We start from the raw sequence: 23,975 nt of genomic DNA, 5'->3' as shown, positions 1-23,975 counted from the left end.
TTAACCATCGACATCACGGGGCGGAGAGGGGACAGGAGCGTGCTCCAATTCCGCCAAGCCCCCTCCCGACTGCATCCCGACCCAAGTCTGCATTCAGGAGGACGGGAAGGACCCAACATTCAAACTCACCAACTCGTCAAGACGCAGAATAAGAGCGAGAGAAAGGAACAGGATAATCCCGGCAGACCCAGAGCTAGCGACCCTACCCACTGCCCGGAAAGATCAGCGAGGCCCAGCGAACGAAGCACTCCGTGTCTCCAACTTATCGACTTCTCTCGCTTGGCCCCAGGGTTAAAATTCATGGCTGCGAGTGGCCCTTGCAAGCTGTAGGGGGATGTATATTATGGTCTGGCTCGCTGGAGGCATTAGATAGGCAGCTTCCTGTGGGGCAACGGGTATTTGAAAAAAATGCCAGCGTGCATTAACCCCACCCTGTTCGAAGCAGCGACCGGGTGGCTCTCGGACAACTGCTCCCCTCCTGACAATCTCAGGTGGGTAAGAGCGGTCTGAACAAAATATCACTGAGACGGGATCACTCAATTCAAACACCACGCTGAATCTCGCAGCACAGAAGGAGGCCTTCGATCTCTGACCTCACAGAGTCATCTACGGCACAGAAACAGGCCATTCGGCCCATCTATCCAATTAGTCCCAATCTCCTGCTCTTTCCTCCAAGCCCTGCAACATTTTCCTTTTCGAGTATTTATCCAATTCCCTTTTCAAAGGGACTATTGAACCTGCTTCCTTTCAGGCAGCGCATTCCAGATCACAATTCACTGGGTTAAAAAAAAAGGCTCTAATTATCTTAAATTCGTGCCCTCCGCTTTCTATTTCTCCTGGGCATATACCCTGGGGATTGATGGCGTGGAGATGGGAGTGAGGTCTGCAGGGTTGGCTGGGGCCTTGATTCAGCCTCGCCCCTTTGATTGGACAGCTCGGCAGACAATAATGTCCAACCATGAGCTCCCATTGGCCAACTGCACTTGCCTCAATAGTACGCCTGAAGCCACTGGGCGTTCAAGTGGCGGCAAGGAGCCAGGGACGGCCTCGAAGCTCAGTTGCAGTTGGTTGGCGAACACAACAGAAGGATCTTTATTTATATTTTGGGGTTGGGCGGGGAAGGGGTGAACAGGGGGGTTTGTGCAGGGAACCATCGGGAGTGATTCCAGACATTGGGATAAGACCCAAAGGTCCTATTACATCTGTTTCTTTTGTCCTGATAGAACTGGGGTGAGCAGTTTATGAAGTGTTTGGCAACTGACAAGCTATAAAAAGAGACTGCTTGACCAGCAAAGGGTTAATAGGCAGCACAATGCCATGTTTGAAGGGGTTTTATTTATCTAAATATATTATATAATTCATACAATTTATCCAGTGTTCAAAAGTGGGTCACATCCAGCGAGAATGGACTGGAGAGTTGATAAAAAGTAGACTACCCGGTTCAGAGTTCTGTACTGGTGGATGGGGTTGGGTGAGAGGGGTTATACCCACCCCTCAATCCCCTTCACCCAACATCGGGATAAATCCGCATTTACTGCCAAATATTCATCGAGGCTCCAGCCATCACTTCAACCTCAAGACTCCCGCGGCCCCGCCACCATTCAAAATCCCAACAGCAAAGCATGGGATGAAGAGTTACACCCACCCAACTGTGACTATTGAGGCTTGCGTAAAGGAAGTGGCCGAGGCTGTCAGCCCGTCGACCATTGTCGCAGCCTGGAAGGCAGAGTTTGTCCTGAAGACCGAGTGGCCCTGGCACTGGCCCTGAGCAGGGGGCTCACTGTGGGCGGGACTTTCCTGCCAGTGGACCCTCTGCTCAGTGTGTAATTCTATTAAAACGTCCCGCCCTTTATTCCTGATGAGCGCCCCCTCCTCCCCCATGATGCAGAAGGGATCACCCCAGTCCCGGTTCAGTCTTCAGGGGAACAGCCTCCGACATGTCTACCGCTCCCACCGCCAGCTATTCATGCAGCTGGTGCGGGAGGCGGTCACGGAAGGCCACTTTGCTGTTGCGTTCCAGGGGACGGCCTACCACATCTTCTGGACCTCAGACGGGGCCCAGTGCCACGCCTGCAAGGGGGGTGGGGCATGTTAGAAAGAACTGTCCCTACCTCCCAGCTGCCAACTCCATCCCGGCGGCCAAGGGTGGCGCCGCTACACCTCCTCCCACTCCCCCTACACCTCCAACAGACACCGCTCAGGCAGTTCCAGAGGCCGTGGTTCCAGAGTCCCCTGGATACCGTGCCATAACCCGAGCCTGAGCTCGGCCCAAGGCCCGATCCCACCTGCCCCAGGGCTGGGCTCGGGCCGACGGCAACCAAGCAAAAGGACAGTGCGGAGGTGGAGGACTCTGATGACATGGAGGTCTCTGAGCCTCTGCACCCTAGTAGGAAAAAGAGAGAAGACACACTTCCACAGAGGTAACAAAGGGCCCTGAGGGCAGGGACAATCTGCTGGAGGGGAGCTGTCTCCTGATTCGAGTCCCCAGGTTCCCCCTGCCACCACCACCATCAAGGCTGCCAAGTCTAGGCAGGAGCTCCCTACCCCTCAGGATGGAGGGAGTGGGGGGGGGGGAAAGACCCCTGTACATGTGGCCCCTCCTGAGGGAGCGAGTGGAGCCCTGCTTGTGGTGGGGGAGCCTGGGGACGCTCCTGGAGAAGCCTTCCCATTTACCACTGGGTCGGGTACCCTGAGTGGAGAGGAGGGCGTGGCCCCGAAGGGTCGGCCCTCCCAGCCAAAATCCACTCCCAACTAGGGCATACCCAACCCAGTTATAGTTGAAAATGCTGCTCCATCTGCTGGGCCCGTGGGCGCTGGTGGGGAGGGAGGTGGCCTCCTCTCTCTGCCTCCGGTCTCGGCTCCGGCTGGATTTCTGGAGTTGGGAATTACAGTCTCCTCTGGCGCTCATTGGCCTGGGGGTGGATGTAGGGGGGAGGGTCCTGAACTGCTGGCGCCCATAGGCTCCAGTTCCACAGAAGGACCCAGAAAGGACTCTTCTGCCATCGATCCCAAGGGTGGGATCGTGACGGAGGCGGGATCAGCTGGCACAGCTGGTACGTCCGCCCCACAGTGTGTGGTGCGTGTGTCGGCCGCTGGCGCCGACGACCCGGAGGAGGATGGGGACTCGATGTGGGGTACGGAGGACGATCCTGAATCCCTCGGCAGTGAGGCGGTGGATTCCCTCGTGCCTCCCACAGAGTCTCCTCTCATCCCCACCGCGGAACGCCGGGACTTCCTCGCAGCATGTAGGGGTTGCCACAATGAAGTTCAGCTGGCCCTCGGCCGATGGTCGAATCTGGCGCTGATCATCCAGTCCGTCCATGCCACCCTCGAGAAGGCGAGGTAGGGCGCAGGTGTGAAACTGGTTGGGAAGCCCCAATTTAAAGCATTCCTCAATGGGTTGCTGGGGGAGTGGAGGTCCAGGTGCACTTCCACTCCCTCCTCACAGTGAAGTGTTGGTGACAGGTTTCTAAGTACTTTTGACATGAAGATAACCAAAGCCAGTCTCAACATCAATGGCAACAGGGGGGTCTCACCGCAGATTTCACAATCTCTCAGCCCTCAGGGAAAGGAGATACGCGGTGAACTTTCTGCAGGAAACCCACACCATTGCGGGAAATGAAGCCACCTGGCTCCTGGTGTGGCAGGGATTGGTCTACATGGGTCACCTCACCCCTATTTCTACTGGGGTGGCTATTTTGTGGGCCCCAACATTTCAGCCTGAGATCTTGGGGCTCAAGGAGCTCGCCGTTTGCCTGGGTAGCATGCAGCTCCATTTTGTGAACGTGTACGCGCCCAGGCCTGGCGCGTTGCAAGCGCGCTTCTTTGAAGAAGTGTCCGCTCTCTTCAGTTCTATCGATAGTGGCGAGTGCATCATCCTCGTGGGGGGGTGATTTTAACTGTACCCTCGAGGTGAGGGATCGCTCTGGTCTCCAGCGCAGCCAAGCATTGGTGGAGAAGCTAAGGGAACTGATCAATTCCCTCAACTTGGTGGACGTCTGGTGGAATCTCCATCCAGACTCCAGTACCTTCACATGGAGGTCTGGAGCAGGAGGGTCTCGAATCAACTGCCTCTACATGTCGCAGGCGTAAATCTCCGCATGCGGGCGGGGTCCGTGTACTGGCTGCTGGAGGATGAGCGATTCCAGGACTCGTTTTGTCGATTCTGGGCCGATTCTGGAGAAAGAAGCAAGGGGGGGGGCTTCCCCTCCTTGAGGTGGGATGTGGGCAAATCTCACCTCCGTGTCTTCTGTCAGGAGTAGGCGAATGGGTCAACCAAGAGGCGGGAAGCTGAAATCGGGCACCTAGAGAGGGAGGTCATGCCGTCGAGGACCCAGCCCTGTGGCAGCCGTACAAAGAGAAGGGCGCGCTGAGGGACCTGCAGCTCATAGGGTCCCGAGGCGTGTACGTGAGGTCGCGGATCCAGATTCTGGAAGATTTGGACCGCGCCTCACCCTTCTTCTACTCGCTGGAAAAAATGGCGGGGGGGGGGGGGGGTCCGTAAGCAGCAGTTTATGTTTCCTATGGATCACCTCTCATTACCACTAGAAAATTTAACAGATTTTACAGCTTTTAAGCAAGTTTAGAAGCAGAGGCAAAAAAGAAAACCCAAAAAATGGGGTTAGATGCAGAGTAAGGCTCCCTCTACACTGCCCCTTCAAACACTCCCAGGTCAGGTGCAGCATGGGGTTAGAAACACCCAGGCCCCGAAACCCTCCTCAGGAACCGGTCCCTCACAATCCGAGCCACCTCTCGGGAATGCCCTCCATGCCATTCCACATGGCGTGGAGGGGTTTCCTGTACCAGCTGTTCCTGCACACTCTCCACTTCCTCGCCCGCCGCCCAGACACGCCATGGCAGTCCGTGCTGCCATCTGGCGGCGAGGGGAAATCCCGCTGGAGGTCTCTCTACGTGGGAGTCCTCCCCCTTTACATCGGGGACTTGGGGTGGAGGGTGCTGCACAGGGCAGTCCTGTGCAATAGACTTTTAAAGTAGGTTCATGGACTCCCAGGCGGCGTGTAATTTCTGCAGCCTGGATGAGTCAGTGTTCCATGTTTATAAGGACTGTACAAGGTTGCAGCCCCTGTTCAAGTACTTGAAAGGGCTGCTCAAGTTTTGGTTGCTTTTCAGCCCCACGCTCCTGATCTTTGGGCGGGGTGGGCCCGGAGCAGGATCTCCTCAACAGTCTGCTCCTGGGCCTGGCCAAGGTGACAATTCACAGATCCAGGCTGTGGGCCGTCGGGGGGGGGGGGGGGGGGGGGTGGGGGGGGAGGTCCATCCACCCCGATTGCCTGCCCCTCTTCCGAGGTTACGTTTGCGCCCGGGTGTCCCTGGAGAAGGAGCATGTGGTGTCAGCCGGTACGCTTGAGGCCTTCCACGACTGGTGGGCACCGCAGGGGCTGGAGTGCATTGTCGATGCCAGGAATGGCATTTTAATTTGAGTTTTGTTTTATCTATGTTTTTAATAAAGTTATTTTATAAAATGTACACAAAGGCGGCTGGGGAATAAAGGTTCCCTCAAGCAAAATCAAAGGGGCCTGGGGTATAATGGCCACAAAAAAAAAAAACAGGGTTAGATGCAGAGTAAAGCTCCCTAAAAAAAATTTTGGTTACAGAGTAAAGCTCCCTCTACACTGTCCCATCAAATACTCCCAGGGCAGGTACAGCACTGGGTCAGCAACGGAGTCAAGCTCCCTCTACACGGTCCCTTCAAACCCATGAGTGAAGCTGAAAGAGACAAGGGTTCTAGTTGTGCATTTCTCTATTCCGATAATAAACCAGGCATGCTATAATTACACCCTTATGCCAGTGGTGGCTGGGCAGTGGCGGGAGGGTGTAATTACAGCGTGACATGTTTACATAAGGAGCTTCCATTGTTAATGCGGACAAAAGAATTTATAACCGATATAGTTGACAGGATGGTCACAGAGATGCATGATTTAAGCGATTATTGGAGTCTAGGTTGGAACTTGGACAGTATTAGGATAAAAAGAGGTTCGAAAGGGAATGGTCGCAGGAGGGAGTCAGTTCTAACCTGGTGAGAAAGAGTGTGCCAACAAAAGCACATTTTCAGAAATAGCACGTTTTAAAGCTGTAGTCCCTTGTTTCCATCGACTAGATAGTTATAGGGTGAGGGAGGGGAGGGGAAGGGAGGAGCAGGGCTGGAGACGGGTAGTCCCCCAATTCTTCTTGGAGAATTTCACCACCTGCACTCCCCAACCACTCCCACCTCAGGAATTCTGGAGTTCCTAGCAAAGGCATTCCAGACTGAAGGCATCTAGGTAGATTGCAAGAGTCCCAACCCCAACCATTGCAGGAAAGCAACCCCATCTGAAGGATGTTGGCCTGGAAGGTGATGCCAAACGCCAGAAACGGATAAAGCCGCTACCCCATTGAGAACGACATCGTGACATTGAGATGGACGGTGTACGGAAACGCCCCCCCAGAACTCTGCAAAAACTGGCCTGCATGATGGAATCGGAGTCGAGGAACCTCCGCAACAGTCTGTCTGAACTTCTCTCAACGTACTTGCACATCAATAAGAAAGAAGCATTGTGCATGGACTGAGTGGATTAGCAAGCCATAGGATTAAACAACTGGCCTTGTACTAGGCTGCACACGATACCCCCCACAATTTACTATGACAGGCAGAGAAACATCATGCTGATGAAGCCTATATGTCAGGCTAAACTACAAATTAAATTTATTGCAAATTGTAAATTTATGCAAAGAAGTTAAAACGAAAGCAACAGTACTCAACTCTCGGATACTTCAAACGGTTTTCTGAAAGTATCAGAAATCTTGGAGGATATGGGATTAAAGCACTTCAACTTCACAAAGGAATGCCTTATGGCAGCTCTGGTTCAGCACAGAGGACGATTTCTGGCCCTGGCAACTCCACATAGCTCAAATCAAAAGACAGATTTTTCACAATACATCAATAACTGGAAATCTCTCAGCAGCCCAGCAATCAATATTGTTTCCAACACATGGGAAGCTTGCGATTTGGAAAGCAAATAGTTTGCTGGTCCCAATTTGAAATATAGCCGATTGGAATCTCATCTAACCCAATGCCTCCTGTAATAACTGTAGCAACGACAGACAAAAAGGCTCAGCCTTACGTACTTGGTTCGGGCAAGATCAAAGAAAAGTTGCCCATGAGAAACAGCAGCCAAGGCTTCAACTCAAACTCTTACAATCCTGGCCTAGCAAAATCTCAATCAAAGAAACACACGACATTTTATACAAACATACAAATTAGGAGCAGCAGTAGGCCATTCAGTAAGTTCATGGTTGAACTGATTACTCCACATTTCCACCTACATCCAATAACCTTCCACCCTCTTGTTTATCAAGAGTCTATCTACCTCTGCCTTAAAAATATTCAAAGACTCTGCTTCCACTGCCTTTTGGAGGAAGAGAATTCCAAAGACTCACGACCCTCAGAGAAAAAAATTTCTCCTCATCTCAGTCTTCAATGCGCAACCCCTTATTTTTAAACAGTGACCCCTAGTTCTAGATTCTCCCACATCCTTTCCACATCCACCCTGTCAAGACTCCTCAGGATCCTATATGTTTCAATCAAGTTGCCTCTTACTCTTCTAAACTCCAGCGGATACAAGCCTAGCCTGTCCAATCTTTCCTCATAAGACAACCTGCCCATTCCAGGTATTAGTCTAGTAAACCTTCTCTGTAGTGTTTCCAATGCATTTACATCCTTCCTTAAATAAGGAGACCAGTACTGTACACAGTACTCCAGATGTGGTCTCACCAATGCCCTATACAGCTGAAGCATAACCTCCCTACTTTCGTACTCAATTCAGTAATAGGACCTCTCACAAGGTTTTTATCCATAACAGTTTTTATCAAGTCTTCAGTCTAACTGCGACACCAAGAAGTGATAAAAGGCATCGTTACCTCATCTGCTGTTCTATGCGGTGCGTAAATTGCCTACATTACAGTGACTTCACTTCCAAAGTAATACACTGGCTGCAAAGTGCTCTGGGACTTCCCGAGGACATGCAAGTTGCTTTATAAATGCAGGAGGTGATCTGATAGAGATCTTTATAATAATTAAGGGGTTCAACAGGATAGACCTGGAGGAGCTGCTTGCTGCTTTCACTTTTGGGGGAGAACTAGGGGCCATCAATATAAGACGGCCACGAATAAATCTAACAGGGAATTCAGGAGAAACCTCTTTATCCAGGAGAGTGGGGAGAATGTGGAACTCACTACCACAGAGAATGGTTGAGGTGAATAGTTGCATTTAAGGGAAAGCTGGATAAGAGAGACAAAGGAATAGAGCGACATGCTGGTAGGGTGTGATAAAGAGGATTGGGAGGAAGCTCGTGTGGAGTATGGACCAGTTGGGCTGAATGGCCTGTTGCCGTGCTGCAGCCTCAATGCAAAAACATCTTTCATTCTTACGCCACTCGACACTCACCTTGCTGCACAGGGGATGCTTCCCCTGCAAACATCTCACAGAAAGTGGGCGAGAAGCGTGGGGTTCTGTATCCAGTGTTGATTTTTTTTTGTAAAATATGTTAAGGACTTAAAGTTGAATTATAGACATTGATTCATCAGGAATCTGAAGAGATGCTGAACAATATTTTTTTTTAAAAGAAAGGTCATCAGAAGGTTTCTGGGTTTTGGCTTGTAAGCAAGTCTTACTGGAAGGCACCTGTCTGTGGATATTCACCCAGCAGGGGTTGTTTTTGACTTGGGAGATGTTTACAAAGAAGAGACAGTTCAAGATTTATAGCGGTCAGGAGACTTGGCTTCAGGAATGTTTTTAGTTTCAATTTGAATTGTTACAAAAAGACAGTTGTTTTTTGCCTGACAAGAAGACCCAGCTCATCTCATCTCTCTCTTGAAAAAGAAACCCTGCATTTCCAGTGCGCCAGTTTCCTATTTCCAGCTGTATCTGAAGAAACCCTGCGTATCGAAAGTTGTGGGAACTGAAAACCCATGTTGCTGCATTTCTGCTGTAAGGCCTGTTTGTAGCTGCATTTCTTGGAAAGCCTACCCAACCTGATCTTCAACATTGCCTGGAAAGAACTGTTCTAGGAAGATCCCAGCGATAGCCGTCTATTTGGGATGCCAAACCAAAACCAAGGACAAGTATTCAGCTGAAGTGTTTTTTTGTTAGTTTTCTTTGTAACAGCGCTGTGAACAACAATCCTTTTTATTTTTCAGGTTAACTGGTGTGTGTGAGGGGCTAAGATAGATAAAGGGCTTTGATATTTCGATTTGCGTGCGTATGTTTTACTTCATTATTGGTTCAGCCTTGTTTAATAAACAACAAAATTATCGGATTATAAAAGAAACCTGGTTGGTGTGTTTTATTCTGGGGTAAATGAAGTATGTGATTGACCATATCGGTATGTGGGAAAATTTAAATATATATGTTGTGACCTGTGGAGAAGTGGGACGAGAATAAATGGTGCACTCCTCCCACCTTGGTCGTAACACCAGCGACAGTGTGAATTGCACTAGATTTCTGGTTTCATGGTGCAAAAGCCAATTTAAAAAGTTGGGTGGAGATGTTAATGAGACTTGGTCGGGCATCGGCCTGCTGAAGACAGTGAGCTGAGCTGCGGCAGCAAGTTAAACCTAAATTAACATTCAAAGTTGATGCTAACAAGGAAGGTCTTTAAGGGAGTGGCAGCGGAGATAGTGGATCCATTGGCTAGAATATTCCAAAATTCCCTGGATGCGGGAAAGGTTCCAGTGGATTGGAAAAAAGCTTAATGTAACGCCCTTATTCAAAAAGGGAGGGAGGCAGAAAGTAGTAAACTATAGACCAGTTAGTTTAACATCTGTCGTTGGGAAATTGTTAGAATCCATTATTAAGGAAGTAATAACAGGACGTTTAGAAAGTCAAAACGCAATCCATCAGAGTCAGCATAGTTTTATGAAGGGTAAATCGTGTTTGACTAATTTGCTAGAGTTCTTCGAAGCTGTAACAAGCAAATTTGGATAATGGGGATCCTGTAGATGTAGTATATCTGGACTTGCAGAAGGCATTTGATAAGGTGCCACACAAAAGGTTAATACACAAGGTAAGATCACATGGGGTTAGGGGCAGTTTATTAGCTTGGATAGAGGATTGGCTAACCTATAGAAAGCAGAGAGTCGGGATAAATGGGTCTTTTTCTGGTTGGCAGGATGTAACTAGTGGGGTGCCACAGGGGTCGGTCCTTGGGCCCCAACTATTTACAATCTATATTAATGACTTGGATGCAGGGATAGCAAATGCAGGGATGCAGGTACTACAGCCAAATTTGCAGATGACACTAAAATAGGTGGGACAGTAAGTTGCAATAAAGAAATTTACAAATGGATATGGATAGGTTAGGTGAATGGGACAAAATTTGGCAGATTGAGTTTAATGTGGATAAGTGTGAGGTTATCCATTTTGGTCGGAAGAATAGAAAGGCAAATTATCTAAATGGAGAGAAACTTCAGAGTGTTTCGGTGCAGAGGGATCTGGGTGTCCTCGTGCATGAATCGCAGAAAACTAGTTTGCAGGTACAGCAGGTAATAAGGAAGGCAAATGGAATTTTGGTATTTATTGCTAAAGGAATAGAGTATAAAAGGAGGGAAGTGTTGCTGCAACTGTACAAGGCATTAGTGAGACCGCACCTGGAGTATTGCGTGCAGTTTTGGTCCCCTTACTTGAGGAGGGATGTAGTTGCATTGGAGGCAGTTCTGAGGAGGTTCACTAGATTGATTCCAGAGATGAAGGGTTTGTCTTATGAAGAGAGATTGAGCAGTTTAGGCCTTTACTCTCTAGAGTTTAGAAGAATCTAATTGAGGTATACAAGATGATTAAGGGGATTGACAAAGTAGACGTAGAGATGGTTTCTCTCCGCTCTAAGTCAGAAGGTTGTGGGGTCAAGTCCCAGTCCGGAGACCTGAGGCCTGAATCTAGGCAGACACTCCCAGCGCAGTACTGAGGGAGGTGCTGCACGGTCAGAGGTGCCATTTTTTCGCACGAGACATTAAGCCGAGACCCCATCTGCCGTCTCAGGAGGACGTGAAAGATCTCACGACACGACTGGACGAAGAGCAGGGAGCTCTCCCCCTGGGGGGGGGGGGGGGGGGGGCCAATACCGATCCCTCGACTAAAATCACAAAAAAAAAGACAGATTATCTGGTCGTCGTCACAATTGCTGTTTGCGGGAGCTTGCTGTGCGGCAATTGGCTGCCGCGCATCCTACATTTCAACAGCAACGTAACTTCAAAGAAGTACTTTGGGACGTCCGGAGGTCGTGAAGGAGGTTGTGTAAATGCCAGTCTTTCCTTTTACTCATTTGAGGAAGGGGGCAGGGATAAATCAGCACTGTCTCAGATTCTGAACACTGAAAAACATTCACTCTTCCTCACTGCGATACAAAGACAGCACCGTCACCTCCCTTCCCTCTTCTTGGCCAAAACTGGGGCCTCCCCCTGATAGACCACCACTCCCTCGCGAAAGCTTCAATCATCCCGTCGAGTGGAACCCAATACAGCACACACTCTAACTGAGGTCCCATTAAAGGTGATCATTGCCTCGGCTTGTTATATATATTCCAGACCTCGTGATAAAATCTAGAATTCCATTGGCTTTAATTTTAAATACAGCTTTATCAACCGGAGATTCTGCCTGTAATCCCTGTCAAACTGCTATCCCCCCCCTCCCCCCACTCCCATCCAAATCTCTCCACTTCAAGGTGTAATTACTGCCATCATACTTTACCAAAATGCATCACCTCACACTCGCTCAACATTGAATTCCATCTGCAACTTTCCCTTTCTAATCATCAACCCTTCGGTCTTCTGAAGAATTAACCATATTTTGGCATCGCATGCAATTTTTTACCGATGTACGCAGGGAACAAGAAGTGGCTCCGGACTGAACCCTGTGGGACACCGTTACCCACTACCAACCACTCTGAGAAACTGCCTATAACTCCTATTCTCAGTTTCCGCATGTCTAACCAATCTCTAATCCAGTTTCCTACTCTCCACCTAATTCCACACCCCATTATCTTCTCTAATAATCTTCAGCTCGGCAGCTTGTCAAAATCTTTCCTAAAGTCCACGTACACCACATTTCCCCATCCACCAAGTCTGTTACCTTGTCAAAGAATTCTGAGAGTTCGACAAAGCACAATCGCCCCTTTTGAAATCCGTACTGCCTACTTCTACTTATTTTCTCTTTGCTGAAAACAGCAGCTTTTCACCTTGCACTCATCAGGACAACTCGCAAGAATACCAACGTAAGGGAAGCAACTCATTTATACTGTATGAGAAGAGAGCGCTGATTGGTTGGCCAGTGGACTCTGATTGGTCAGCACTCTCTTCTCACAGTATAAATTTGTTGCTTCCCTTACATTGGTATTCTTATAAATTGTCCTGATGAGTGCAAGGTGAAAAGCTTTGACAAAATGTCTCAGATTTCAGAAATACTCAAGTTCTGTACTACCAAACGACTATTTATTTTCTCTTTATTGAGGGACCTGGTCATTTAATCTTTACAGACTGTAAACTTTTCCCTACCACAGATCTTCAGATAACTGGCCTGAAATTACCTGGAAATAACACATCTTATTCTCAACCAGGATTCAGCTGCCCTCCACCTCTCATGCAATCGCCAGCTTGCACGCCATCATACTGTCACTCTGCAGGTTCCAGAATTCACAGAACGCAAGCCCCAGAATTGCCCTTGCTGCCATGCACTCCCACAGGCTGAGCTCATCCTGGTGCGAAGACTGAAGTGCCTCGAAGGACGGAACTGAATACCCAGGATGACACTAAACTGAATCTGACACGAAGGACTGATGGAGCTTCAAGAACAGGTTCCAAAAATAAACGTTTCACCATGAGTGGGGCTGGAACGGGCAGGTGGGACCTTCCTTAGATGGAATTAAATTCATAGGAGCCCAGCCCTCCTGTTAGCACCCACACCCAGACTGAAGTGCTCGAAGGGCTTCTGTGTCCTGCCCTGGGAGTGTTTGATGGGGACAGTGTAGAGGCTGAAGTGATGTCTGTCGAGTCCCAGGTTACAAGTAGCCCAGCCTGCAGGAAATAACTGACATGGAATTACAGAATTGTTACAGCGTAGGAGTAGGCCAGTTGGTCTGTCGTGTCTGTGCAAGGAACAATTTACCTCGTGCCAGTACCCCGCCTTCTCCCCATAGCCCTGCACATCCTTCCTTTTCAGATAATAATCCAATTCCTTCCCGAAAGCCATGATGGAAGCAGATTCCGCCACACTCTCAGGCACTGCATTCCAGATCCTAACCTCTCGCTGCACCAGAAAAAAAAAGTCTTTCCTCATGTCACCATTGCTTCTTTTGCCAATTACCTTAAATCTGTGCCCCCTTGTTCTCTATCCTTCTACCAATGGAAACAGCTTCTCCCCATCAACCCTGTCCAGACCCATGATTTTGAACACCTCTATCAATCACCTCTCAGTCTTTGAGCCCCAACTTCCCCCAATCTATCTTCATAACTGAAGTTCCTCATCACTGGAACCATTCTCATTAGTCTTTTCTGCACTCTATCTCATACTTCACATCCTTCCTAAAGTGTGACACCAAGAACTGGATGCAATACTTCAGTTGAAGCAGCGTTTTATACAAGTTTAACGTAACTTCCTTGCTTTTGTACTGTATGCCCCTATTACTGAAGCCGAAGGGTGGTGTATGCTTTATTAACTGTGCTCTCAATCTGTCCTTCCATCTTCAAATGATTAATGTACATATACATCCAAGTCCCTCTGCTTCTGCAGCCGCTTTCGAATGCTATCCTTTATTTTATACTGTCTCTTCGCGTTCTTCCTATCAAAATGAATGCCTTCATACTTCTCCACATTATATTTAACCTGCTGTTTGCCCACCCATTCCACCAACCTATCTGTGCGAGGATCTACCGCTATCCTGCTCACACTTCACAATGCTTCCAAGTTTTGGATCATCTGCAAATTCTGAATTTGTGCCCTGTACACCCATGTCTAGGTCATTAACACATAAATCAGGAACAGCAAGGATCCCAACACTGACCCCTGGGGAGCTCCACGACAAAACCTTCCTCCACTAACCACCGCTCTTGTTTTCTGTCACTCAGCCAATTCCGCATCTATGTCGCTAACGTCCCTTTCATTACAAGCTATAACTTTGCTCACAAGTCTGTTGGAAAAACGCAACTACGACCCTTTTGCGTACCACTTGCAACCTCCGACCAGTTGCTTCTGAAAGTCCCATACGTTCAAAAAGTTTATACCCCAAAAAAAGAAAATTCAGAGAAGACTCGGCAGCTGCGGGCTTCCAATCACGTCATCAATGGAGCAAGCTTTCAGAGTTGCACCCTTCAATCCAAGGCACCAACACAATCCGTAGAATCACGTGACATGGGCCCGCCATGCCAGTTCTTTGAAAGTAGTTAATCCCACCCCTCTGCTCTCTTCCCCCCCCAGCTCTGTAAATTTTCTTGCTTTAAGTATCTACCCAATTCCCTTTTGAAATTTGCGATTGAATCTGCCACCATCGTCATCATTTTGACCAGCTTTTAAATCTCCCCTTATCCTTCTCTGCTCTAAAGTTAACAAACCCAGTTTCTCTAGTCTCTCCGCATAACTGGAGTTTCTCATGACTTGTGCCATTCTAGCAGGTCGCCTATAAACCTGCTCTAACGCCTTGATATCTTTTACAGCGCGGTGCCCAGAAATGGGAGCGATAAGTTAGCTGTCACTTCACCCCGCAGACGCCGATTGCTCAGAGCTGACAGTATTGTGCTTCTGATTACAGTCAAACACCCACTGCAGACTGCAGTGTGGTCCCGACTATTCTCCCACAGGTTCTGTGATCAACCCCCAGGATGTTGTAGTGGTTAGATATTGGATGTGAGCAGTTGTGCCACATTAGTGGAATAGTGGTACGAAGGCAAGACAAATAATGGGAGTGCAATGTAGGTCAGCTGCAAGCAGTCACCTGCTACCCATAAACGCCAGCAGACTGCACAACCTTCAAAAGATAGGAGAAAGGCCTGGTATCACACACCAGTCCGCCCATCGTGTCTGATCGAGCTCCTTGTTACAGCAATCCCAAACTAATCCCACTATCCTGCGCTCTCCCCATTGCCTGCATCAATCTCAAACTAATCCCACTGCCCTGTACTCTCCCCATTGCCTGCATCAATCTCAAACTAATCCCACTGCCCTGCACTCTCCCCATTGCCTGCATCAATCTCAAACTAATCCCACTGCCCTGTACTCTCCCCATTGCCTGCATCAATCTCAAACTAATCCCACTGCCCTGTACTCTCCCCATTGCCTGCATCAATCTCAAACTAATCCCACTGCCCTGTACTCTCCCCATTGCCTGCATCAATCTCAAACTAATCCCACTATCCTGCGCTCTCCCCATTGCCTGCATCAATCTCAAACTAATCCCACTATCCTGTTCTCTCCCCATTGCCTGCATCAATCTCAAACTAATCCCACTGCCCTGTACTCTCCCCATTGCCTGCATCAATCTCAAACTAATCCCACTGCCCTGTACTCTCCCCATTGCCTGCATCAATCTCAAACTAATCCCACTGCCCTGTACTCTCCCCATACCCTGCATCAATCCCAAACTAATCCCACTGCCCTGCTCTTTCCCCACAGCTTTGCGCGTTTCCCCGTCAAGTATTTATCCAATTCCCTTTCGAAAGTTAGTACTAAATCTGCTTTCCACTGCCCAATCAGGCCGTGCATTCCAGATCATAACAATTCGATGCATAGTAAAAATTCTCATCTGACCTGTTTTCTTTTGCCAATTAGCTTAAATCGTGTCCTGTGGTTACTGACCCTTCTGCCAGTGGAAACAGTCTCTCCTTATTTACTCCATCAAAACCCTTCATGATTCACATCCATTAAATCTCCCCATAATCTCCTTGACTCCAAGGAAAACAACCCCAACTTCTCCAATCTGTCCTCGTAACTCAAGTCCTTCATCCCTGGTCCCATTCTGGTAAATCTCCTATGCAGCCTCTCCAAGGCCTTGACGTCATCCCGAAAGCATAGTGCCCAGCACTGGACTCAAAACTTCAGCTGAGAGCACCTTTAGCTTAATAAACAGTCCCAAGGAGTTTCACAAACTGTGTGACACTGAGCCACGTAGAGAGAAAACAGGAAAGATGACCAAAAGCTTTTTTTTTATAAAGAGGAGCATTTTAAAGGACGAGAAGTAGAGGGAGGGAATTCCAGAGATTCAGGCCCTCGCAGCTGAAGGCACGGCCACCAGTGGTGGAACGATTAACATCAGGGATGCACAAGAGGGCAGAATTAGAGTAGTGCAGAAATCAAGGAGGGTTGTGGGGCTGGAGGAGGCTACAGAGATAAGGAGGAGTGACGACGTGAAAATAAGGGTGAGAATTTTAAGAAAATCCCGAGGAGTTGTTTAACCGGGAGCCAACGTACGTCAGCCAGCACAGGGGTGATGGTGAACGGACTTGGCGCGACTTAGGACACAGGCAGCTGGGTTTTGGATGACCTCAAGCTTACAGAGGGTTGAATGAGGGAGGTCAGCCAGGAGTGCATTGGAATAGTCAAGACTAGAGGTAACAAAGGCATGGATGAGGGTTTCAGCAGCGGATGAGCTGAGGCACGGGTGCAGACTGACGTTGTTAGAGGTGGAAACAGGCAGTCTTGGTGACGGATAGGGAGTCGGAAGCTCACCTTGTGGTCAAAGGCGATACCGAAGTTGCAAAAATCTGGCTCAGCCTCACACGGTTGCCAGGGGGAGGAATGGAGTCGGTAGCTAGGATTTGTAGCAAGGACCCAAGGCAATGACTTCGGTCTTCCCGATATTTAGTTGGAGGAAATTTCTGCTCATCCAGTACTGGACGTCGGACAATCAGTCCGGCAATTTAGCAACAGTGGAAGGATCTAGAGAGAGGCAGTGGTGAGGTACAGCTGGGTATGGTCAGCATACATGTGAAACCTGGCATTGTGTTTGCTCATGATGTGCAACAAGTAGATGAGAAGTAGGAGGGGCCCCAAGGATGGATCTTTGAATAGAACGAGCGAGTTAGGATAGGTTTAGCATAACTGCCTTGCTTTTATACTCTTGTGCCTCAATTTAAAAGATCCCAGGATTCGGTCTGCCTTTTAAGCAGTTTGTTCCCATCTGGATGTTTTGCAGGACCCTTGCAGCCTTCCAGGAGACAGTTAAGCCCGTGACACAGAACACTTCCTGTACAGACCACGCATCCAAACAGGTTTATTCCCAGAACCAGGCACAAACAAGCAGCAACAGCGAGTTACAGCAATCCCTTCAAACACCAATGGCTTTCGACCACATCAGGGCGGAGCGAGACAGCCAAATGCATCACACGGTCAAATTCCTTCCCGCTCCTGACAGATCAGCAAAAACAAAAGACTAAACAAGGGAGCTTTTGGGAAGGGAGTTGGCGCCCAATTCCTACAGGTTAGTCATAATCTCTGAAGCAATACCTTCCCGGATTCTCTCACTCTTGGAGTACTGTGCACAGTTCTGGTCTCTATTATAAAGAGGCACTAGAGAAGGTGCAACAGAGATTCACAAGGATGTTACCAGAACCATGATTATGAGGAAGGACTGAAAAGGCTAAGGGCTCTTTCCTCCTGATAGAGGTCTTTAAAATTTTGAAGGGCTTCGATAGGGTAGGTGACGAGAAAATGTTGCCATTTGTGGGGGTGCCCACAGCTAGGGGTCATGAATACAACACAGTCACTAATAAATCAAATAGGGAATTCAGGGGAAACTTCTTCACCCAGAGTGTGGGGAGAATGTGGAACTCGCTGCACACGAACTCGGAGCCTCGAGCCTGCTCCGCCATTCAATTCATGGCTGACCTGATTGTAACCTTGACTCCACATTCCCGCCTATCCCCCGATAAGCAAGGGGGTGAAAGGTTATCAAGAATCTATCGACCTCTGCCTTAAAAATATTCAAAGACTCTGCTTCCACCGCCTTTTGAGGAAGAGAGTTCCAAAGACTCACAACCCTCAGAGAAAAAACTTCTCATCTCTATCTTAAATGGATGACTCCTTTTTTTTAAATAATGACCTCTGGTTCTAGATTTTCCCTCAAGAGGAAACATCCTTTCCACAACCACCCTGTCAAAACTCCTCAGAATCAATCAAGTTGCCTCATACTCTTCGAAACTCCAGCGGATACAAGCCGAACCTGTTCAACCTTTTGTCATAAGACAACCCGCCCATTCCAGGTATTAGTCGAGTAAACCTTCTCTGAACTGCTTCCAACACGTTTACAACCTTCCTTAAGTAAGAGTGGTTGAGGTAAATAGTATCGATGCATTGAAGGGGAAGCTGGATAAACACAAAAGGAGAAAGGAATAGAAATATATGTTGATGGAGTGAGAAGAGGAGGGATGTGGGGAGGAGTCTTGTGTGAAGTATAAATGCTGGCATGGTTCAGTTGGGACGAATGGCTTGTTTCTGTGCTGTACATTCGATGTAATTCAGTCAATCTGAGAGACTGAGTATTGAACCTGGACAAACAGCCAGCTCCACAGCATGCCAATGGCCAGTGATGACGCTATCCAATGGCTTGGTGATACAGGAGCTAATCACGGTGTTCAGTGATCACCAACAAGCATTGGAGAGACTATCTCCCAACATACCACATGCACAGGCAGGAGGATAAGACCAATCTTCTGGGCATACCTTTGTAGGAGCCAATGTGAGGGGGATTTCTATTTAAAAGCAGTTTTTTTAAGCTAAGAAACACAGAGAGGAAGACCATAAACCCTGAGTGACAACACTCCAGATTTGTTACAGTGGCATTACACCAACTTGCACTATATATATATATATATATATATATATATACACCAAGCAAAATTTGACACCCAGCCATATAAGGAGATATTAGGACAAATGACCAAAAGCTTGGTCAAGGAGGTAGATTTTAAGGGGCGTCTTAAAGGAGGAGAGAGCGAGAGAGAGAGAGAGAGGCGGAGAGGTTTAGGGAGGGAATTCCAGAGCTTAGGGCCCAGGCAACCAGAGACATGGCCGCCAATGGTGGAGCGATTAAAATCTCAGGGATGTTGAGGCGGCCAGAATTGGAGGAGTGCAGAGATCTCAGGAGGCTGCAGGAGGTGAGAGAGATGGGGGAGGGGGCAAGGCTATGGAGGGATTTGAACGCCAAGGATGAGTGTTTTAAATCGGAGGCATTCACACGTGATTGCTGGCTGATGCCCATATTATTGGGTGGAGGTCAGAGTTCAGGTAAAGCCCCACAGGAACAGACACTCCTCGTGCTGTATGTACCAGATCCCACCTTTGTTGGAAAGCTGCTGAGCGGTTTTGCGGGGGGAGGGGAGGGGGCTGGGGGGGGAAGGAGGAAGACCTGGGAGGTGAATGCCCAGCCTGATGGCTATGTATGGTAAGCTGATCGGAGAGTCCCACTGTCTCTGAACCACTGATGCCCTCACTCAGCATCACTGCCAAGCTCAAATTGGTTACCCTCATTCCCAATCTCAGTGTGTCCTGGACAGGGCTTAGAGCGTCTCTATATCCCACCGGGCGTGTCCCCACATCCAGTGTTGTATGTACTCACTTCGGGTCTCTCCATTCCTGGGAACATGGACTGTACCCCCTATGATGCTCTTCCAGTGAGGGTTCGACTCTGTTCCCTGTGCCTCGCTTCTGAATTCACTGACCTAAAACTTGGAATAATCCCTGTCGCTTGGTGCTTCCTTTTATTCCCAGAGATTATTCCCACTTGGCACCCTCAGTCCATCCAGCCTGTAGTTTGTGGAGGATGTGCAGCAGTGCCTAGGCACACAGCCATTCTGCTCTCTGGGTCCCTGGCCTCAGATTGCGAGGTTCAGGCAGGTTGTGGCAGGGGGGGGGAGGGGGGGGGGGGAAGGAGAGAAAAAGAGAGAAAGAGATAAAGGGGGGGGGGGGGAATAGAATAGGAAAAAGACCCCTGCGGTTTACAGACAGAAGCTCGAACAATGATGAGTGATGGAGTGGGGGGGCGGGGGGGAACAGAAAACACGTGTTCACTGACCTACATTGGCTCGGAGTCAAACAACTCCTCGATTTTCAACTTCTAATCCTTGTTTTCAAATCACCTCTGTGCCCGCCGCCCCTCCCTATCTCTGTAACCTCCTCCAACCCAACAATCCTCCGAGATCTCCAAGCGCCTCCAATTCTGGCTGCTTGCACATCCCCTCAATTTTAAAATCGCTGCACTATTGGTGACGGTGCCTTCAGTTGCCTGGGCCCTAAACTCTGGAATTCCCTCCCTGAGCTCTCTGCCCTCCTTTAAGACCCTACTTGAACAATTCCAAGGAATCCCTGAGCATGGGGCCGAGGCCTGGCCGCCCACGGTTGAGCGATGAAAATTGGGGAGGCGCAAGAGGCCAAAATGGTAGGAGCACAGAGATCTCAAAGGGCTGGAGGAGGTGACAGAGACAGGGAGGGGCAGGACCGGGAAGGGATTTGAAGTCAAGGATGAGAATTTCAAATTCTGAAGCGATATCAGAGAGGGAGACAACGTTAGGTCAGCGAGAACAGTGGCGCTATCAGTCACTTTCCGAATAATTCATGTGGTTCGGCATCAAGTTGTAGGTGAGGGAGAAAGACAGTTGGGAGTGGGTGGGGACGAGTCAGTTCAGACCCAGAGGATGGATGAAAGCAAACAGGTTCTGTTGATGGATGCAGCACCTTTGAGGAAGGGCGAAGTGGGATAAAGACAGGGAGGCGCAAAGTGCGGAGGCTGTTGGAGCACACTTACCTTTCAGGAGGGGGAGTGGGGTCAGCTCCACCTGGCTGCTCTGGTACCTGAACTGGGACGAGCCGTGCGATCTCCTCTGACGGGCTCGCCGCACCGACTTGCGACTAAAGCCGTCCACTTTCTCCGCTGCAGTCACCGGCGAGGTCACCTTGGGCTCCATTGGAAGCGCATAAAATGAGGGCCAAGGGAAGCCGACAGTCTCTGCTTCTCACTGCTTGGGAAAAGCCGGTCGCGGGGCTGGCTGCTTACTCCCCGACCGATCCCATACCCAGCTTCAGGAAAAATAAAATGAAAAGGAAGGGGAGGGATGAAATTCCAGAACACTGTCCTCAGGTACTCCCTGGTGCCACTTTCTACCTGTGGGAAATCACCAGTGATCTCCTGTCCTCATGAAATTCCAGTGTTCCCAAGTTCAGGGCAATTCAAAATTCCAAGGAACTTCTAAAATTCAGTCCTCATCCTGCAATATGCTTCATCTGTTTCCCCCCCCCCCCGCCCCCCCAACTGGGTTTTGACAGTTTGGGAATGTTTCCGTTGTGTTTTCCAACCTGCCCCAGCAAGAATTCCCTGTCTGCAGTCAGAATTTGTTCCTGGTCGTTGCACTCTTACTTTTTCCCCAGGATTTGTCCTGGCGTACTGACTATTCCCGAGATTTCCTGCAGGGTCCCTACCCTGGGTTGTCAGCCTAGCCTGTGCCACACCGTAGCTGTGCTTCTTCCTGTAATTTCCACGTTCCTTTGTGCAAGTCAGGTTCCAGTCTCCACAGCTCCCCGGTCCTGTAGTTGGGATTGCCACCACTATTCTCTTTAACTGGGATTACCCTGATGGTGCCAATCTTTGCACAGGGCTCCGGAATTGGGAATAGTCTGGTTGGGTGGCTGGCTGGAATTAGCTCAGTATTCCAAATGCTGTAGCTGGGATTAGCTCAATCTTTCCAGTCTAATAGCTGGAAGTAGCTCAGTATTGCCAGTCCTGCAGTTGGGATTCACTCAGTATTCCCAGTCCTCCAGCTGGGATCAGAGTATTCCTTGTCCTCCAGCTGGGATCAGCTTGGCACTCTCAGCCCTGCAGCTGGGATCAGCTCGGTATTCCCAGTCCTCCAGCTGGGATCAGCTCGGTGCGCTCAGTCCTGCAGCTGGGATCAGCTCGGTATTCCCAGTCCTCCAGCTGGGATCAGCTCGGTGCTCCCAGTCCTCCAGCTGGGATCAGCTCGGTGCTCCCAGTCCTCCAGCTGGGATCAGCTCAGTATTGTGGGGCTGCTGGCATTCCAGGTCAAGCCGATGGGGCTGGCGCCATACTCCGGGTGCTGGGATGATCCCGGTATTCCCGCTGCTGTGGCAGGGGTGCTGTAGCCTAGTTTCCACCCCGGGGCTCCTGCTGCTGGATGCCGGCCTGTTTTAGGAACTCGGCCCACCGCCACAATGTTGCACTGCAGCCGCGCGTTGACACAATGTAACCTCTCCCCGCCCACACCACGTGACCCGCCCACACGCCCCCGATTGGCCCGCTATATCCGGCACCTGCGTCACCGCATTCGCATTACATCATGGGCCGCCGCCGCTGCTGCGCAGGCGCGGGGTGGGGCTGGCCTTGCCCCGTCGCCTCTTGGGAGTTGTAGTCCTTTGCATTTTTTTTCTTGGCTCTGGGATCTCCACACCCCTCCCCCGTGGTCTGGAGCTCCAGGGGCCTGGTTCCAGCCCAGGGCATGACTGGGGTACAGGCAAAGCACATGCCCACGGCAGCCGGCATCAAAGAAAAAAGAATTTGCCTTTCTGTCGTGCTTTTCACTGCCTTAGAAGGGGCCAAACCACTTTACAGCCAATGAAGTACTTTTCAAGTGTAGTCACTTTTGGAATGTCGGAAATGTGGCGACCAATTTGCGCACAGCAAGCTCCCACAGACAGCAATGTGATAATGACCAGATAATCTGTTTTTGTCATGTTGGTTCTCTGATATATATTGGCTCCAGGACACTGGGGAAAACTCCCCCAGTAGTGTCATGGGATCTTTTACATCGACCTGAGAGAGCATTTAACGTCTCGTTCGAAAGATGGCACTTCTGACAGTGCAGCACTCCCTCAGCACTGCACTGGGAGTGTTGGCCTGGATTATCAGCTCAACTCTTTGGACTGGAATTTGAACCCACGCCCTCCTCACTCAGAGACAAGAGAGAGTGCTACCCATTGTACCACAGCTTTGTGTTGAAAAAACTGTTCAGAAATATCATGGAACACCAGGTAGCTCCCAGACAACCTGTTGCCAGATTTGCCAATTCTCACTCATCAGAAGTGAGATTCTGCCTCACTTTGCAGTTATCATTGAATAATACAGCATGGAAAGAGGCCATTCAGCCTATCGCGCCTGTGCCGGCTCTTTGAAAACGACATCCAGTTAGTCCCACTCTCCTGCTCTTTCCTCATAGCCCTGCAAGTGTTTATACAGGGCTGTCAACTAGGAAACTGGGCACAAGGGGTAAACCAGCACAAGCCAGAGGGGAGGAGATTCGGGGACGTAGCAAAAACTTTGGCAAAAGTGGCAGGTTTGACGAGGGTCTTAAAGGTGGAGAAGTGGAGGGCTCAGGGAGGAAATTCCAGAGTGTAGTGCCGAGGTGGCTAAAGGTGCGGCAAAGGGCCAACACACAGAGGCCAGTATCTGAGGAATGGCGAGCTTGCAGGTGATGAATTGTGCAGCTAGAGGAGGTACAGAGATTGGGAGGGTGAGCCATGGAGGGATTTAAACACAAGGCAGATCATGCTTGACTAATTGAATTTTTCGATGAAGTAACAGGGAATGTTGATGAGGGAAATGTGGTGGATGTTGTCTATCTGGATTTTAAGAAAGCATGTTATAAAGTAAAAGGGTGGTTCACAAAATTGAGGTTCATTATATAGGATAGTCAGTGTCAGCTTGGATTAAAAAACGTTGGCTTAAGGACAGAAAACAGTAAGTCATGGTAAACGGATGTATTTCAGACTGGAGGATGGTAGACAGTGGTGTTCCCCAAGGGTCAATACTCGGACCACTGCTTTTTTGATACATATAAATGACATGGATCTTGGAATACAGAGTAGAATTTCAAAATTTGCCGATGATACGAAACTTGGAAGAATGGCAAACATTGAGGATGATACAAATCACCTACAAGAGGACATAGATAGGCGGGCAGAATGGGCAGACAAGAGGCAGATGGAACTTAAT

General features: G+C 49.3%; 1 protein-coding gene across 1 annotated transcript in view; it reads right to left on the bottom strand.

Moving 5' to 3' along the window:
• The window catches only part of ppp2r5b (protein phosphatase 2, regulatory subunit B', beta), a 96,452-nt gene extending 74,216 nt beyond the window's left edge, over positions 1–22,236 (bottom strand). Inside the window, exon 1 of the mRNA XM_068021679.1 lies at positions 20,778–22,236. Within this exon, the coding sequence (XP_067877780.1) occupies positions 20,778–20,937 (160 nt within the window). The 5' untranslated portion in view covers positions 20,938–22,236. The remainder of the gene's footprint in view (positions 1–20,777) is intronic.
• Between the last annotated feature and the right edge of the window lie 1,739 nt (positions 22,237–23,975).

Source organism: Heterodontus francisci, chromosome 44, assembly GCF_036365525.1.
Source record: "Heterodontus francisci isolate sHetFra1 chromosome 44, sHetFra1.hap1, whole genome shotgun sequence".
Lineage (NCBI taxonomy): Eukaryota > Metazoa > Chordata > Chondrichthyes > Heterodontiformes > Heterodontidae > Heterodontus > Heterodontus francisci.
This window is presented reverse-complemented; position numbering and strand designations above follow the sequence as displayed.